At 45.6% G+C, this 17,514-nt stretch overlaps 2 protein-coding genes across 4 annotated transcripts; both read left to right on the top strand.

Annotated features, from left to right (window-relative positions):
• Positions 1 to 113: 113 nt before the first annotated feature.
• LOC103637952 (uncharacterized) lies at positions 114 to 12,230 on the top strand. Of its 2 annotated transcripts, XM_008660952.2 has the most exons (5): positions 114 to 205; position 1,100; positions 9,693 to 9,982; positions 10,033 to 10,578; positions 11,925 to 12,173. In XM_008660952.2, the coding sequence occupies exons 1-5, from the start codon at positions 129 to 131 to the stop codon at positions 11,947 to 11,949; spliced, it is 939 nt and encodes a 312-aa protein (XP_008659174.2). In that variant the 5' UTR covers positions 114 to 128; the 3' UTR covers positions 11,950 to 12,173. The 2 variants fall into 2 exon arrangements, 1 of the variants encoding a protein (XP_008659174.2); XR_002264998.2 differs by lacking the exons at positions 114 to 205; position 1,100; positions 9,693 to 9,982; positions 10,033 to 10,578 and adding an exon at positions 10,674 to 10,721 and having other exon boundaries at positions 11,925 to 12,230.
• A 2,421-nt stretch (positions 12,231 to 14,651) lies between these two features.
• On the top strand, positions 14,652 to 17,261 carry LOC100279803 (uncharacterized). 2 transcript variants are annotated; one of them, XM_008660266.4, is made up of 3 exons: positions 14,652 to 15,165; positions 16,007 to 16,887; positions 16,975 to 17,261. In XM_008660266.4, the coding sequence occupies exons 1-2, from the start codon at positions 14,907 to 14,909 to the stop codon at positions 16,837 to 16,839; spliced, it is 1,092 nt and encodes a 363-aa protein (XP_008658488.1). In that variant the 5' UTR covers positions 14,652 to 14,906; the 3' UTR covers positions 16,840 to 16,887; positions 16,975 to 17,261. The 2 variants fall into 2 exon arrangements, with proteins under 2 accessions (XP_008658488.1, NP_001146231.1); NM_001152759.1 differs by having other exon boundaries at positions 14,846 to 15,165; positions 16,007 to 17,260.
• The last annotated feature ends 253 nt before the right edge of the window (positions 17,262 to 17,514 follow it).

The raw sequence follows: 17,514 nt of genomic DNA, 5'->3' as shown, positions 1-17,514 counted from the left end.
TTTAGGATCTCTTATATTTATTATATAGTAATAAAGACTTATGTTTTATTGTGTAGTAGTAAAGCCTTATGTTTTATTATGTAGTAGTAAAGCCTTATGTTTACTATGTTTTGTTGGGAAATATAGCCATGGCAAAGAATGTTTCTAGGGCAGCTTGGAACACTGTGTATGAGAAAGGTCTGGTTGATGTGCTCCTTGAATATAAGTGAAAGGGAATTAGGCTTACACCTAGTTCCTAAATAATTTTGGTGGTTGAATTGCCCAACACAAATAATTGGACTAACTAGTTTGCCCAAGTGTATAGATTATACAGGTGTAAAAGGTTCACACTCAGCCAATAAAAAGACCAAGTTTTGGATTCAATAAAGGAGCAAAGGGGCAACCGAAGGCACCCCTGGTCTGGCGCACCGGACTGTCCGGTGTGCCACCGGACAGTGAACAGTACCTGTCCGGTGCACCAGGGGACTCAGACTCCAACTCTTCACTCTCGGGAATTCTCGGAAGCCGACGCGCTATAATTCACCGGACTGTCCGGTGTGCACCGGACATGTCCGGTGCTCCAAGGAAGCGCGGTCTCCAGAACTCGCCAGCCTCGGGTTCGCGTGGCAGCCGCTCCGCTAAAAATCACCGGACTGTCCGGTGTACACCGGACTGTCCGGTGTACCAGCGGAGCAACGGCTCTCTTCGGCGCCAACGGCTCCCTGCGGTGCATTTAATGCGCGCGCAGCGCGCGCAGACGTCAGACATGCCCATACCGGTGCACCGGACATCAAACAGTACCTGTCCGGTGTGCACCGGACATCCTGGCGGGCCCACAAGTCAGAAGCTCCAACGGTCAGAATCCAACGGCAGTGATGACGTGGCAGGGGCACCGGACTGTCCGGTGTGCACCGGACTGTCCGGTGCGCCATCGAGCAGACGCCTCCAGCCAACGGTCAAGTTTGGTGGTTGGGGCTATAAATACCCCAACCACCCCACCATTCATGGTATCCAAGTTTTCCACTTCTCAACTACTACAAGAGCTCTAGCATTCAATTCTAGACACACTAAAGAGATCAAATCCTCTCCAATTCCACACAAAGCCCTAGTGACTAGTGAGAGTGATTTGCCGTGTTCATTTGAGCTCTTGCGCTTGGATTGCTTCTTTTCTTTCTCACTTGTTCTTGAGATCACAACTCCATTGTAATCAAGGCAAGAGGCACCAATTGTGTGGTGGCCCTTGCGGGGAAGTTTTGTTCCCGGCTTTGATTAGAGAAGAGAAGCTCACTCGGTCCAAGGGACCGTTTGAGAGAGGGAAGGGTTGAAAGAGACCCGGCCTTTGTGGCCTCCTCAACGGGGAGTAGGTTTGCAAGAACCGAACCTCGGTAAAACAAATCTCCGTGTCTCACTTGCTTATTCGCTTGGGATTTGTTTTGTGCCCTCTCTCTCGGACTCGTTTATATTTCTAACGCTAACCCCGGCTTGTAGTTGTGTTTATATTTGTAAATTTCAGTTTCGCCCTATTCACCCCCCTCTAGGCGACTATCAATTGGTATCAAAGCCCGGTGCTTCATTAGAGCCTAACCGCTCGAAGTGATGTCGGGAGATCACGCCAAGAAGGAGATGGAGACCGGCGAAAAGCCCACTACAAGCCAAGGGAGCACTTCATCGGAAGAGTCCCGCACCAAAAGGAGGGAGAAGAAGAAGAGCTCCTCCAACAAAGGGAAGGAGAAGAAATCTTCTTCTCATCACAAAGAGAAGAAGGAAAAATCTTCTTCCCACAAGCCGCATCGGAAAGGCGACAAGCACAAGAGGATGAGGAAGGTGGTCTACTACGAGACCGACACTTCATCAACTTCTACCTCCGACTCCGATGCGCCCTCCGTCACTTCTAAGCGCCAAGAGCGCAAGAAGTATAGTAAGATTCCCCTACGCTACCCTCGCATTTCCAAACATACACCTTTACTTTCCGTCCCACTAGGCAAACCACCAACTTTTGATGGTGAAGATTACGCTAGGTGGAGCGATTTAATGCGATTTCATCTAATCTCGCTCCACAAAAGCATATGGGATGTTGTTGAGTTTGGTGCGCAGGTACCATCCGTAGGGGATGAGAACTATGATGAGGATGAGGTCGCCCAAATCGAGCACTTCAACTCACAAGCCACAACAATTCTCCTCGCCTCACTAAGCAAAGAAGAATATAACAAAGTACAAGGGTTGAAGAACGCCAAAGAGGTTTGGGATGTACTCAAAACCGCGCACGAGGGAGATGAGCTCACCAAGATCACCAAGCGGGAAACGATCGAGGGGGAGCTCGGTCGGTTCCGGCTTAACAAAGGGGAGGAGCCACAACACATGTACAACCGGCTCAAGACTTTGGTAAACCAAGTGCGCAACCTCGGGAGCAAGAAGTGGGACGACCACGAAGTGGTAAATGTTATTTTAAGATCTCTCATTTTTCTAAATCCCACTCAAGTTCAATTGATTCGTGGTAATCCTAGATATACTAAAATGACCCCCGAGGAAGTTATCGGGCATTTTGTAAGTTTTGAGTGCATGATAGAAGGCTCGAGGAAAATCAACGAGCTTGGCGAGCCATCCGAAGCTCAACCCGTTGCATTCAAGGCGACGGAAGAAAAGAAGAAGGAGTCTACACCAAGCCGACAACCAATAGACGCCTCCAAGCTTGATAATGAGGAGATGGCGCTCGTCATCAAGAGCTTCCGCCAAATCCTCAAACAAAGGAGGGGGAAAGACTACAAGTCCCGCTCCAAGAAGGTTTGCTACAAATGTGGTAAGCCCGGTCATTTTATTGCTAAATGTCCTATGTCTAGTGACAGTGACCGAGGCGACGACAAGAAGGGGAGAAGAAAGGAGAAGAAAAGGTACTACAAGAAGAAGGGCGGCGATGCCCATGTTTGTCGGGAATGGGATTCCGACGAAAGCTCAAGCGACTCCTCCGACGACGAGGACGCCGCCAACATCGCCGTCACCAAGGGACTTCTCTTCCCCAACGTTGGCCACAAGTGCCTCATGGCAAAGGACGGCAAACGGAAAAAGGTTAAATCTAACTCCTCCACTAAATATGAATCTTCTAGTGATGATAATGCTAGTGATGAGGAGGATAATTTGCATTCCCTTTTTGCCAACCTTAACATAGCTCAAAAAGAAAAGTTAAATGAATTAGTTAGTGCTATTCATGAAAAGGATGACCTTTTGGACTCCCAAGAGGATTGTCTAATTAAAGAAAACAAGAAACATGTTAAGGTTAAAAAGGCTTATGCTCTAGAAGTAGAAAAATGTGAAAAATTGTCTAGTGAGCTAAGCACTTGCCGTGAGATGATTGACAACCTTAGAAATGAAAATGCTATTTTAAATGCTAAGGTTGATTCACATGTTTGTAATGTTTCAATTCCCAATCTTAGAGATGATAACATTGACTTGCTTGCTAAGATTGATGAATTGAATGCATCTCTTGCTAGCCTTAGATTAGAGAATGAAAATTTAATTGCTAAGGCTAAAGATTTTGATGTTTGCAATGCTACTATTTCCGACCTTAGAACTAAGAATGAAATGTTGCATGCTAAGGTTGTAGAACTTAAATCTTGCAAACCCTCTACATCTAATCTTGAGCATGTTTCTATTTGCACTAGATGTAGAGATATTGATGTTAATGCTATTCTTGATCATATGGCTTTAATTAAACAACAAAATGATCATATAGCAAAATTAGATGCTAAAATTGCCGAGCACAATCTAGAAAATGAGAAATTTAAATTTGCTCGTAGCATGCTTTATAATGGGAGACGCCCTGGCATTAAGGATGGCATTGGTTTCCAAAGGGGAGACAATGTCAAACTTAATGCTCCTCCAAAGAACTTATCTAACTTTGTTAAGGGCAAGGCTCCCATGCCTCAGGATAACGAGGGTTACATTTTGTACCCTGCCGGCTATCCTGAGAGCAAAATTAGAAAGATTCATTCTAGGAAGTCTCACTCTGGCCCTAATCATGCTTATATGTATAAGGGTGAGACATCTAGCTCTAGGCAACCAACCCATGCTAAGTTGCCTAAGAAGAAAATTCCTAATGCATCAAATGATCATGCCATTTCATTTAAAACTTTTGATGCATCTTATGTGCTTACTAGCAAATCCGGCAAGGTAGTTGCCAAATTTGTTGGGGGCAAACACAAGGGTTCCAAGACTTGTGTTTGGGTACCCAAAGTTCTTGTATCTAATGCCAAAGGACCCAAAACAGTTTGGGTACCTAAAGTCAAGAACTAAATTTGTTTTGTAGGTTTATGCATCCGGGGGCTCAAGTTGGATACTCGACAGCGGGTGCACAAACCACATGACCGGGGAGAAAAGGATGTTCTCCTCATATGAAAAAAACCAAGATCCCCAACGAGCTATCACATTCGGGGATGGAAATCAAGGTTTGGTCAAAGGATTGGGTAAAATTGCTATATCTCCTGACCATTCTATTTCCAATGTTTTTCTCGTTGATTCTTTAGATTACAACTTGCTTTCTGTTTCCCAATTATGTCAAATGGGCTACAACTGTCTTTTTACTGATATAGGTGTCACTGTCTTTAGAAGAAGTGATGATTCAATAGCATTTAAGGGAATGTTAGAGGGTCAGCTATACTTGGTAGATTTTGATAGAGCTGAACTCGACACTTGCTTAATTGCTAAGACTAACATGGGTTGGCTCTGGCATCGCCGACTAGCCCATGTTGGGATGAAGAATCTTCATAAGCTTCTAAAGGGAGAACACATTTTAGGATTAACAAATGTTCATTTTGAGAAAGACAGGATTTGTAGCGCATGCCAGGCAGGGAAGCAAGTTGGAGTCCATCATCCACACAAGAACGTCATGACGACCGACAGGCCGCTTGAGCTACTCCACATGGATCTATTCGGCCCGATTGCTTACTTAAGCATCGGCGGGAGTAAGTATTGTCTTGTAATTGTGGATGATTATTCTCGCTTCACTTGGGTATTCTTTTTACAGGAAAAATCTCAAACCCAAGAGACCTTAAAAGGATTCTTGAGACGGGCTCAAAATGAGTTCGCCTTAAGGATCAAGAAAATAAGAAGCGACAACGGGACGGAGTTCAAGAACTCTCAAATTGAAGGCTTCCTTGAGGAGGAGGGCATCAAGCATGAGTTCTCTTCTCCCTACACACCTCAACAAAATGGTGTAGTGGAGAGGAAGAATCGAACTCTATTGGACATGGCAAGAACCATGCTTGATGAGTACAAGACACCGGACCGGTTTTGGGCCGAAGCGGTCAACACCGCCTGCTACGCCATCAACCGGTTATATCTTCACCGAATCCTCAAGAAGACATCATATGAACTCCTAACCGGTAAAAAGCCCAACATTTCATATTTTAGAGTTTTTGGTAGCAAATGCTTTATTCTTGTTAAAAGAGGAAGAAAATCTAAATTTGCTCCTAAAACTGTAGAAGGCTTTTTACTTGGTTATGACTCAAACACAAGGGCATATAGGGTCTTTAACAAGTCCACTGGACTAGTTGAAGTCTCATGTGACGTTGTGTTTGATGAAACTAACGGCTCTCAAGTAGAGCAAGTTGATCTTGATGAGATAGGTAATGAAGAGGCTCCATGCATCGCGCTAAGGAACATGTCCATTGGGGATGTGTGTCCTAAGGAATCCAAAGAGCCTCCAAATGCACAAGATCAACCATCCTCCTCCATGCAAGCATCTCCACCAACTCAAAATGAGGATGAGGCTCAAGATGATGAAAGGCAAAATCAAGAAGATGAGCCACCTCAAGATGATGGCAATGATCAAGGGGGAGATGCAAATGATCAAGAAAAGGAGGATGAGGAAGAACCAAGACCGCCACACCCAAGAGTCCACCAAGCAATCCAACGAGATCACCCCGTCGACACCATCCTCGGCGATATTCATAAGGGGGTAACCACTAGATCTCGTGTTGCTCATTTTTGTGAACATTACTCTTTTGTTTCCTCTATTGAGCCACACAGGGTAGAGGAAGCACTTCAAGATTCGGATTGGGTGGTGGCGATGCAAGAGGAGCTCAACAACTTCACTAGAAATGAGGTATGGCATTTAGTTCCACGTCCTAACCAAAATGTTGTAGGAACCAAATGGGTCTTCCGCAACAAGCAAGACGAGCATGGTGTGGTGACAAGGAACAAAGCTCGACTTGTGGCCAAAGGATACTCCCAAGTCGAAGGTTTGGATTTCGGTGAAACCTATGCACCCGTAGCTAGGCTTGAGTCAATTCGCATATTATTAGCCTATGCTACTTACCATGGCTTTAAGCTTTATCAAATGGACGTGAAAAGTGCCTTCCTCAATGGACCGATCAAGGAAGAGGTCTATGTTGAGCAACCTCCCGGCTTTGAAGACAGTGAGTATCCTAACCATGTTTATAGGCTCTCTAAGGCGCTTTATGGGCTCAAGCAAGCCCCAAGAGCATGGTATGAATGCCTAAGAGATTTCCTTATTGCTAATGGCTTCAAAGTCGGCAAGGCCGATCCTACACTCTTTACTAAAACTCTTGAAAATGACTTGTTTGTATGCCAAATTTATGTTGATGATATTATATTTGGGTCTACTAACGAGTCTACATGTGAAGAGTTTAGTAGGATCATGACACAGAAATTCGAGATGTCGATGATGGGGGAGTTGAAGTATTTTCTAGGATTCCAAGTCAAGCAACTCCAAGAGGGCACCTTCATTAGCCAAACGAAGTACACTCAAGACATTCTAACCAAGTTTGGGATGAAGGATGCCAAGCCCATCAAGACACCCATGGGAACTAATGGGCATCTCGACCTCGACACGGGAGGTAAGTCCGTGGATCAAAAGGTATACCGGTCGATGATTGGTTCATTGCTTTATTTATGTGCATCTCGACCGGACATTATGCTTTCCGTTTGCATGTGTGCAAGATTCCAATCCGACCCTAAGGAATCACACCTTACGGCCGTAAAACGAATCTTGAGATATTTGGCTTATACTCCTAAGTTTGGGCTTTGGTACCCTCGGGGATCCACATTTGATTTGATTGGTTATTCGGATGCCGATTGGGCGGGGTGCAAAATCAATAGGAAGAGCACATCGGGGACTTGCCAGTTCTTGGGAAGATCCTTGGTGTCTTGGGCTTCAAAGAAGCAAAATTCGGTCGCTCTTTCCACCGCCGAAGCCGAGTACATTGCCGCAGGTCATTGTTGCGCGCAATTGCTTTGGATGAGGCAAACCCTGCGGGACTACGGTTACAAATTAACCAAAGTCCCTTTGCTATGTGATAATGAGAGTGCAATCAAAATGGCCGACAATCCCGTCGAGCATAGCCGCACTAAGCACATAGCCATTCGGTATCATTTTCTTAGGGATCACCAACAAAAGGGGGATATCGAGATTTCTTACATTAATACTAAAGATCAATTAGCCGATATCTTTATCAAGCCACTTGATGAACAATCTTTTACCAGACTTAGGCATGAGCTCAATATTCTTGATTCTAGAAATTTCTTTTGCTAGCTTGCACACATAGCTCATTTGAATACCTTTGATCATATCTCTTTTCTATGCTATGACTAATGTGTTTTCAAGTCTATTTCAAACCAAGTCATAGGTATATTGAAAGGGAATTGGAGTCTTCGGCGAAGACAAAGGCTTCCACTCCGCAACTCATCTTTCGCCATCACTCCAACCATCTCTCTATTCTTTGGGGGAGAAATGAGCATCAAAGAAAAGGACTTCGTCTTTGGTATAATCTTAACTCATTTACTTATGACCAAAGGGGAAGAAATTACTTCTAGGGCTCTAATGATTCCGTTTTTGGCGATTCATGCCAAAAAGGGGGAGAAATGAGCCCAAAGCAAAAGGACCGCACCACCACCACCAAATTCAAAAAAAAACCTTAGTGCTTTCCAAACGTATTTATCATTTGGTATCCTATTGTGTTAAAAAGGGGAGAACGTAGTATTTCAAAAATGGTATATCAAAACCCTCTTGAACACTAAGAGGTGGATCTCTTTTAGGGGGAGTTTTGTTTAGTCAAAGGAAAAGCATTTGAAACAGGGGGAGAAAATTTCAAATCTTGAAAATGCTTTACAAACTCTTATTCATTTACCTTTGACTATTTGCAAAAGAACTTTGAAAAGGATTTACAAAAGAATTTGCAAAATCAAAACTCGTGGTGCAAACGTGGTCCAAAATGCTAAATAAAGAAAGAAACATTCCTTGCATATCTTGTAAGTAGTTATATTGGCTTAATTCCAAGCAACCTTTACACTTACATTATGCAAACTAGTTCAATTATGCACTTCTCTATTTGCTTTGGTTTGTGTTGGCATCAATCACCAAAAAGGGGGAGATTGAAAGGGAATTAGGCTTACACCTAGTTCCTAAATAATTTTGGTGGTTGAATTGCCCAACACAAATAATTGGACTAACTAGTTTGCCCAAGTGTATAGATTATACAGGTGTAAAAGGTTCACACTCAGCCAATAAAAAGACCAAGTTTTGGATTCAATAAAGGAGCAAAGGGGCAACCGAAGGCACCCCTGGTCTGGCGCACCGGACTGTCCGGTGTGCCACCGGACAGTGAACAGTACCTGTCCGGTGCACCAGGGGACTCAGACTCCAACTCTTCACTCTCGGGAATTCTCGGAAGCCGGCGCGCTATAATTCACCGGACTGTCCGGTGTGCACCGGACATGTCCGGTGCTCCAAGGAAGCGCGGTCTCCAGAACTCGCCAGCCTCGGGTTCGCGTGGCAGCCGCTCCGCTAAAAATCACCGGACTGTCCGGTGTACACCGGACTGTCCGGTGTACCAGCGGAGCAACGGCTCTCTTCGGCGCCAACGGCTCCCTGCGGTGCATTTAATGCGCGCGCAGCGCGCGCAGACGTCAGACATGCCCATACCGGTGCACCGGACATCAAACAGTACCTGTCCGGTGTGCACCGGACATCCTGGCGGGCCCACAAGTCAGAAGCTCCAACGGTCAGAATCCAACGGCAGTGATGACGTGGCAGGGGCACCGGACTGTCCGGTGTGCACCGGACTGTCCGGTGCGCCATCGAGCAGACGCCTCCAGCCAACGGTCAAGTTTGGTGGTTGGGGCTATAAATACCCCAACCACCCCACCATTCATGGTATCCAAGTTTTCCACTTCTCAACTACTACAAGAGCTCTAGCATTCAATTCTAGACACACTAAAGAGATCAAATCCTCTCCAATTCCACACAAAGCCCTAGTGACTAGTGAGAGTGATTTGCCGTGTTCATTTGAGCTCTTGCGCTTGGATTGCTTCTTTTCTTTCTCACTTGTTCTTGAGATCACAACTCCATTGTAATCAAGGCAAGAGGCACCAATTGTGTGGTGGCCCTTGCGGGGAAGTTTTGTTCCCGGCTTTGATTAGAGAAGAGAAGCTCACTCGGTCCAAGGGACCGTTTGAGAGAGGGAAGGGTTGAAAGAGACCCGGCCTTTGTGGCCTCCTCAACGGGGAGTAGGTTTGCAAGAACCGAACCTCGGTAAAACAAATCTCCGTGTCTCACTTGCTTATTCGCTTGGGATTTGTTTTGTGCCCTCTCTCTCGGACTCGTTTATATTTCTAACGCTAACCCCGGCTTGTAGTTGTGTTTATATTTGTAAATTTCAGTTTCGCCCTATTCACCCCCCCTCTAGGCGACTATCAATAAGGACAACCCAAAGTTCAAAAGTCAAAATGGTTGGACTGTTGAGGGATGGAACAATATCACAAACAAGTTCAATGAGAGGTATCCTCTAGCCCATTACTCCAAACAGCAAATGCAAGACAAAGATAAGGAGCTTAAATCTCATTACAAGGCAGTAAGAGATTCAAGGAAAGAAAGTGGGGTGGGTTGGAATGATTCCCTATGTATGATAGTGGCTGAGCCAGAACTTTGGGAAAAGCTCATCCTTGTAAGTCATTTCCTCAATATTGAATATGTTTTCTTAATATTGCACATGTAAGCTTATTTTTTGTGATTTCATCTTGCACATGTAAGCTTATCAGAAGGTATTTTTACTCATCTTCTCTCTTTTTAGGTAGTGTGGCTACAGGAGATTTGAATTTCACATCCACTCAGCAAATGCCACCACCTTCTTTCATTCCTGTTCGTCCTCTTACTGCCCCTCCTGGTGGCCCTCTTGCTACAGCTTCCGCTTCTGCTACTGCTCATTCGAACAGGAGTACCTCTGAACAAAGCCACTCTCCCTTGCACCCCCACACAAACCCATTCTCCATGGATTGGCAAGAAATATCAAATGAAGCTCAATCAAGACATGAAGAAGGTAGAAATGGGAGAAAGCGCAAGCAAAGCCAAATTGGAGCAACCATTGAAAGTTTTGTGGATTTTAAGAGGAGCGCCACATCCAAAACGCTCGAAGGTATTGAAGAAGTGTCTATGGAGAAGTGTCTAGACAAGTTGGATAGAATTGACGGGTTCACTGATGAGGATAGATCATATGCAATGGAGGTCTTTGAATCAGCGATAAACAGAGAGGTGTTTATGAAGTCAAAAAACCACAATGCTAGATTACTTTGGTTGAAGAGGAAAATTAGGTAAGTTATATTTCTTAGTTTCTATGCAATTGAAGTTTGTTTATATGATTATTGCTGATTATTTTTCTCCGTAGTGCTTGTAGAGCTCTCGCTACTATCATGTGATGTGAGGTGAATGTGGCGATGAAGAGATGGGCTTACAGGTATTCACTGCATTACAAACTGGTTAGTTTGTCTTGTTTTTTAATAAAATAAAATAAAATATGGTCTGAAGTCTGAACTTGCTGATTGGAGTATGCAATTGGAGTCTGAACTTGCTGGTTATAAGAGATGGGCTTACAGTGCTTCTAGGCGTCTAGCTAAGGAAGCTTAGGGTCTGTTTGGTTGGGCTGTGGCTGTGAAAAAAGTTGCTGTGGGCTGTGAGCTGTGGAAAAAGCTGCTGTAGGCTGTAAGCTGTTAAAAAGCTAAAAATTGTTTAGTGAAAATCACTAAAAGTCGTTAAAAATTCTTCGATATATGTTTTCACAGTTCCATCCGAAAGCCACTAAAAGCAGGTCCAGAGGTGCTTTCAGATTTGCACTGCGAGAAAGTCAGCTTTTAGAAAAAGCTGCTTCCTGGATCCAGGCCTTTGGTTGGCTTTTGGCTTTTAGGGGGGCAAAAGCCAAAGCCAAAAGTCAAACCAAACACACCCTTAATGCTTGGCTGTTACATAATTGAAGTATGAAGTACTCCAATCTGTTTAATAACTGAAATTTCAATCCAGTTTACATGTGTTGGAATTGCTATTGATTCGAGTATGTTTTACTAGTAAGGATACAGTATTTTTGATTCAGCTTTCATCAGTGGAACTCCTAGTTTGCATTAAGCTATTGATTGTAGTGCATTAGGGGGCCTTTGCCATTTTTCTGCTTTTTTAAGGGTTACTCTGAGCACTTACTAAAGCAGAACATATGATATTTTAGTTCATTGGAAATGTGAGAGAAATGTAGTCATATGCTCTGCTTCCATACTTCCAGAACTTTGTTATCATGCTGAATCTTCCACTGTGACTTGTGATTGAGGCTTAAGATTAACTCCATATAAGTAGAACTCACTAGATGCTTAAGTTAGTAGAGAGCCAGTGCATTATTAACAGCTTATCTGACCTTTGGTTTAACATATACCAAGAATTTGCAATCGTGTGTATATATATAATATGCTTTTGTATTTCACATTTACTTCACATCTAGTCTTTCTAAGATAATGTTCATTGTGTATATACTAAATTGATTCATTTCAGCTACTAACTCCTACTGCTATATGCTATATATTGTTTAATCACACTTCTATGCTATGCTACTAGCATTGAACTATATAATTGTGTAACCATATAAACTAAAATGTGTGTCAATTGGTGTTACTTGCAGTGTGTTAAGTGGAAGCAACACATGAAGCGGACATGGAGAAGGAAGCTGGCATGACACTAAAACGCATTAAGTTGACATGTGACGTTCATGTTTTAGATGTCTTATTCTACTGCCAAACTTCCTAATACTCCATTTTTATACTATATTGTCTATCTGTACGTGTGAATCGAGATGATGATATTATGTGATGTGATGATGGATGGATTAGCTTCGTTGAATATTAGATGATATTATGTGATGATGATATTAAACGGGCATTACAGTATTGATACATGCTTCATATTTCTGGATTTTTAGTGATGTTTTATCGTTTATGAGTTTTCTAAATATTCCTTATTTTTGGTTGATTTTTTCTAAATTTTTTATGTATTTTTTGCTCAAGAGGGGTATTTAGCCCCTTTCTTCCCAAACAATGCCAGGAAAATATATCCGGGAGGGGAGATTCTCTCCGGGAAATAAGGTGGTATCTAAAATCCCCTTCTAGGTTAGTTTCCAAGGGATTTTTTTCTCTTCACTGCCAAACTAGCCCTAAACGTTGGACTATACATACCTTCCGATGTCGTCACCGTGTACGTACGACGATGACCCTCCCACTCCCACCATCGGACGGTCGGACGGACTTTGTGTCGTTGATCGAGCAAGCCTAACGTAGGTACGTACGTACGTTTCAACCCACCACGAATGATGCATCGCCCATGCATGCTCGGCGGCGTTCCGAGATGGTGTGGAGTGGAGCCGTCAAACGATTTTTCAGTGCCTAGCTACACTACACCTATCTAGCTAGCCTGTTAGCGTTGGGTTACGAGAGAATTTTTTTGGTGGTAACCGGTAGGGGGGCAGCACAACAGCCTACACCCTAATAATGAATCACCCTCACCTAACGCAGGAGAAAACCGATGAGGAAGTTAGATACATTCATATATAGCATCACAAGGTTGATTGTTGTTTGACAACTTTTGGAAGAAAAAGAAAACAATGCTGGCCGGGGGCTAGGTATAGGAGTAGCTTGTTGTTGGGAAAATTCCAGGGCCATGGTTCGTCACAAAAGACACGATTTTCGAAGGCTTAGAGGGTCTGCTAGATTTCCCTGGGTTCAAGTTTAGTTCGTGTTGAACACATGCCATCGCCACCGTAACGTAACGTAACATGATTCCTCCTCCGTCCATCGATGGTCGCCGGATGCCTTCGAGTTTGAAGAGAGAGGGAGAAAAAAAGATGTGGTCTCATCGTTGACTAACCTTTCTTCTGTGAGATAAGCATCAGCCGGGGTTGTTTTCTATAGTAATGAAACTGTTCGGTAAAACAGATACAGAGAGCTTTGCACGCTCTTTTAGGGTGCGTTTGGTTGGGGAGCCAACTAGGATGGAGCGACTCCATTCCAGTTTCTAAGAATTGAGCCATTTTATTTTGTGTTTGGCAATCAGAACGGAACCGCTCCATTTTTTGTCTGGTTGAAGAGTAGAATAGAGCGGAGCTGCCCCGTTTATTGTTTGGTTGGAGAGCCATATGACTGTCGAGGAGATGAGAGCGCTCGCATCCAGTCGTTTTAGTGGAGCGAGAGCATCCCAAATATTTGCTATTTATAGACTCCAGGAGCCGCTCCGCTCTCCTCTATGGTAACTTAACATCAAAAAATAAGAATGGAGCCATTCCATTTCCCTCAGCTCCTCAACCAAACACACCATAACCACGTCCTCGTAGGCAGAACCGCAGTAGTCACCGTTGGCCCTGCATCGGACGGCCTCTGCCACGCTCCATCGCCCACCCAATCATCCACGCGCTATAGATGTCCAAATGGACGGGTCGTGTCGGCCCGGCCCGAGCACGGCTAGGTCCGGCACGGATTAGGACCCTGCCGGCTCGGCCCCGATTGGCTAGCGGCCCGTGCGGTGCCGGCCCACGGGCCCCAAGCGAGACCCAGGCATGGCCTGCTAGGCTAATAACCGTGTCGGGTCGGCCCACAGCCCGACGGGTCTAACGGGCCCGTAACAACATATGCCGTTTAAACGATAAAAATATCTTAAAATTATATATTTTTAAGAGTTTAAACCATATTTATTAGCTCTAAACATTTATTTACACCCACATAACTAACAAAAACACTTGTTTCTTATATTTTATACTCTATATTCAAGTATAATATATGTATTTATATGAAAAAATAGGGAAAAAATAAAATTGGGCCGTCTCGGGTCTAGCCTACCGTGCCACGTTTTCGATTCAGATACGGTCCGGTGTCTGGACCGAACCGGTACGAGTCCAGTTCACTATGTGTTCAGTGCCAAATTCGCGGCAGGTCAAATCCATGCCGGATTTCGGATCGCCCGGTCCGTTTAGACATCTACCACGGGCACTTGTGGCCGCGCGCGCATCTCCTAAGGCTATCCGCAACCGTTACCCCTAAATTTTTTCCCCTATATCACTTTTTTCCCCTATTTTCCCCCCTATTTTTTCATCTCCCGCAGCGGTTCCCCCTAAATACTCCCCTATACCCCACTACAACTATAAAATATCATTTTTTATATCAACTATCAATTTTTTATCTACTAACAATTACTCGTGGACCCACAACACAGTGTTTAGGGTGATGAACAGTGATACGCTAGATCTGGGGGGGAGAGAGAAGGGTGCCGACACGTAGGGGGCACCGCTGCGGCCGTAGGGTGCCCCCTACCGCCGGCATGCAAGGGGAGGGGGATTGCAAGGGGGCAGCGTTGCGCACAGCCTAAGTCACTCACTCACTCCTCACGCGTCTACTCTACTACTTAACACGCGCCCGTGCCATCCGCCCACTCCTCTCCCACGCACTCCGCAATTCCGCATCACGCAGAGGCAGAGCGACCAACCCAGAACCCCACCCCACCGCCCGCAACCGCAAGCTCAGATTCCCTCCCCACCCCACCCCACCCCACCGTCCCGCTCACTCCAGCCCAGCCCGCGTCCCCACAGCCCAGCGACAGCGGGCACCGGCGGCATCCAGCCATGTGCGGCGGCGCCATCCTGTCGGACATCATCCCGCCGCCGCCACCGCGGCGGGTCACGGCTGGCCACCTCTGGCCCGAGAGCAAGAAGCCGAGGAGGGCTGCATCCGGCAGGAGGGGAGCCCCCGTGGAGCAGCATGAGCAGGAGGAGGATTTCGAGGCCGACTTCGAGGAGTTCGAGGTGGAGTCCGGCGAGTCGGAGCTCGAGTCCGAGGACGAGCCCAAGCCCTTCGCCGCCCCCAGGAGCGCGCTCGCCAGAGGTATACAACCGACCTCGTCTCCCCCGATTTCTCAACTACGTAGTGTATGTACGCATCGGTAGGTAGATGGGAATTTCGGGCCACTGGTTTGGGGGGTTTAATTTGCGCTATCGTTTCGGTTTGCCTGTGGTTTCGGAGGTAGATTTGGGTCGCAGGTAGGTTGTCGCTTGGATCTGGGAGAGGCGAGGAGCTAAATTCGCATAGCTTGTAATAACTCACCCCGGTTGCTATGAAAAGCCGTAGGCCGTAGCTGCTGCTGCTGCTGTAATTTACTACTTATTTTCTTCTAATATAGGGGATTCCCTTCCTGCAACTTTTTTTTAAATACGGTTCTTGGTTACTGGCTGGCTTAGTGCAGTGGGACCTTGTTGCCATGAATGATTGTTGCGCAATTTAGTAGATCATTAGATTAGCACGACGTACCTAATCATGGGTCCCGTGAATTTTAGCCTAGTCCCCATTATTTGCCCCTTAGTCACGCATGTGTTTGGTGTACTTCAAGGAATCTGTCCATATGCATCGGATCTATGGGTTCGGCCATGATGTTGACATTGAACTGTGGCCGTTCATGTTCGACTTTACCTTGCGCCCGAGCAAAAAGAAGGATAAATCGTGTGTACCAATCTGGCTATACGGCAGCTCGATATGTCTGAATGAAGATTGGGAGTATTCTTCTGTTTATTTATTTGTCAATTTTTATTCTGAATATTCATTTGTTCTCCAGTTTAGTAGTGCATCATTAACACTTCAATTCTAGGTCTATTGCTATGGTATAGTAGCACTCTTTCAATCTTTCATGTGTACAGCTGATGCCTTATGTTGATCCCCTTCCTTGCTTTAGGTGGACTAAACACTGGTGCAGCTGGTGTCGATGGCCCTGCTGCAAATTCAGTTAAAAGGAAGAGGAAGAACCAGTTCAGGGGTATCCGCCGGCGCCCGTGGGGCAAATGGGCTGCTGAGATCAGAGATCCTCGCAAGGGCGTGCGCGTCTGGCTCGGTACTTTCAACTCCCCCGAAGAAGCTGCCAGAGCTTACGACGCCGAGGCACGCAGGATCCGCGGCAAGAAGGCTAAAGTCAACTTCCCGGATGAGGTTCCTACGGCGGTTTCTCAGAAGCGCCGTGCTGCTGGGCCTGCCTCTCTGAAAGCGCCTAAGATGGACGTTGAGGAGGAGAAGCCGATCATCAAGCTCGCAGTGAACAATATGACCAACTCAAACGCATATCACTACCCTGCCGTCGTCGGCCACAACATCATACCCGAGCCATTCATGCAGACTCAGAACATGCCATTCGCTCCTCTGGTGAATTATGCTGCCCTAGTGAACCTGTCTTCAGACCAAGGCAGCAACTCGTTCGGTTGCTCGGACTTCAGCCTCGAGAACGACTCCAGGACCCCTGACATAACTTCGGTGCCTGCGCCCGTTGCCACCTTGGCCGCCGTTGGCGAGTCTGTGTTCGTCCAGAACACCGCCGGCCATGCTGTGGCGTCTCCTGCGACGGGGAACACTGGTGTTGATCTCGCCGAGTTGGAGCCGTATATGAATTTCCTGATGGACGGTGGTTCAGACGACTCGATCAGCACTCTCTTGAGCTGTGATGGATCCCAGGACGTGGTCAGCAACATGGACCTTTGGAGCTTCGAGGACATGCCCATGTCTGCTGGTTTCTACTGAGGCTGAGGCCCAGCGACTGGTGCTTGTGTACATAGGGGGGGACAAAGGGTAAGAGCCTGCAGTAACAGAGATTGGCTCTTTCTGGTACTTGCAATTTCTATCCCTTCAACTCTTTCTTCCGCCCCCGTGTTTCAGGAATAATGTTCTGGAGATGAAGAAACGCTTGCGTGGGCGTGCCTGCAGGCACGCGTGTAGTAGCTGCGGTATTAGTATATATGCTTAGATGTTCAGTCACTTCCTTTAAGTACAATTTGGCGCTGGACATGTACCTTATTTTACTATGTATCCGTGACAACAGCTATGTGTCTGCTCCTTTTATTTTCTTGTCTTTGCTTCAAAAAAATGGCTCTGAACATTGCGAGTTTGTACTTTGTAGACAATATATATATATATATATGTGTGTATGTGCTTGGTTTGCTTCATCCTTCGATGCAATGTGAGTAGTGTTCTGTATGCAGGCTTGCATGTGCTGATATGCGTGCAGCACACGTCTATGAAAAAGCATTCATGCGAAATAGATGGATAATAGCAATCAAATTTTCTTCATAATGGATGGATAATGAACTTCTTTTTGAGAAGCCGGTTTCGTGGCACATGCATATGGTCTAGGATGGCACAACATGTACATCACCTACAATTCAATCCATATATTATTACGATTTTTACCCGTCTATT

This window comes from Zea mays, chromosome 9, assembly GCF_902167145.1.
Source record: "Zea mays cultivar B73 chromosome 9, Zm-B73-REFERENCE-NAM-5.0, whole genome shotgun sequence".
In the NCBI taxonomy this organism is placed as follows: Eukaryota; Viridiplantae; Streptophyta; class Magnoliopsida; order Poales; family Poaceae; genus Zea; species Zea mays.
This window is presented reverse-complemented; position numbering and strand designations above follow the sequence as displayed.

Excerpts from the sequence above, each read along its gene's own strand:
- LOC103637952 (XM_008660952.2), top strand. The coding sequence starts at position 129 with ATGGCAAAGAATGTTTCTAGGGCAGCTTGGAACACTGTGTATGAGAAA. Across the intron at positions 9,983-10,032 it reads GTTTTCTTAATATTGCACAT|GTATTTTTACTCATCTTCTC; the intron begins GTAAGCTTATTT and ends GCTTATCAGAAG. Across the intron at positions 10,579-11,924 it reads TGGTTGAAGAGGAAAATTAG|TGTGTTAAGTGGAAGCAACA; the intron begins GTAAGTTATATT and ends TGTTACTTGCAG.
- LOC100279803 (XM_008660266.4), top strand. The coding sequence starts at position 14,907 with ATGTGCGGCGGCGCCATCCTGTCGGACATCATCCCGCCGCCGCCACCG. Across the intron at positions 15,166-16,006 it reads CAGGAGCGCGCTCGCCAGAG|GTGGACTAAACACTGGTGCA; the intron begins GTATACAACCGA and ends TCCTTGCTTTAG.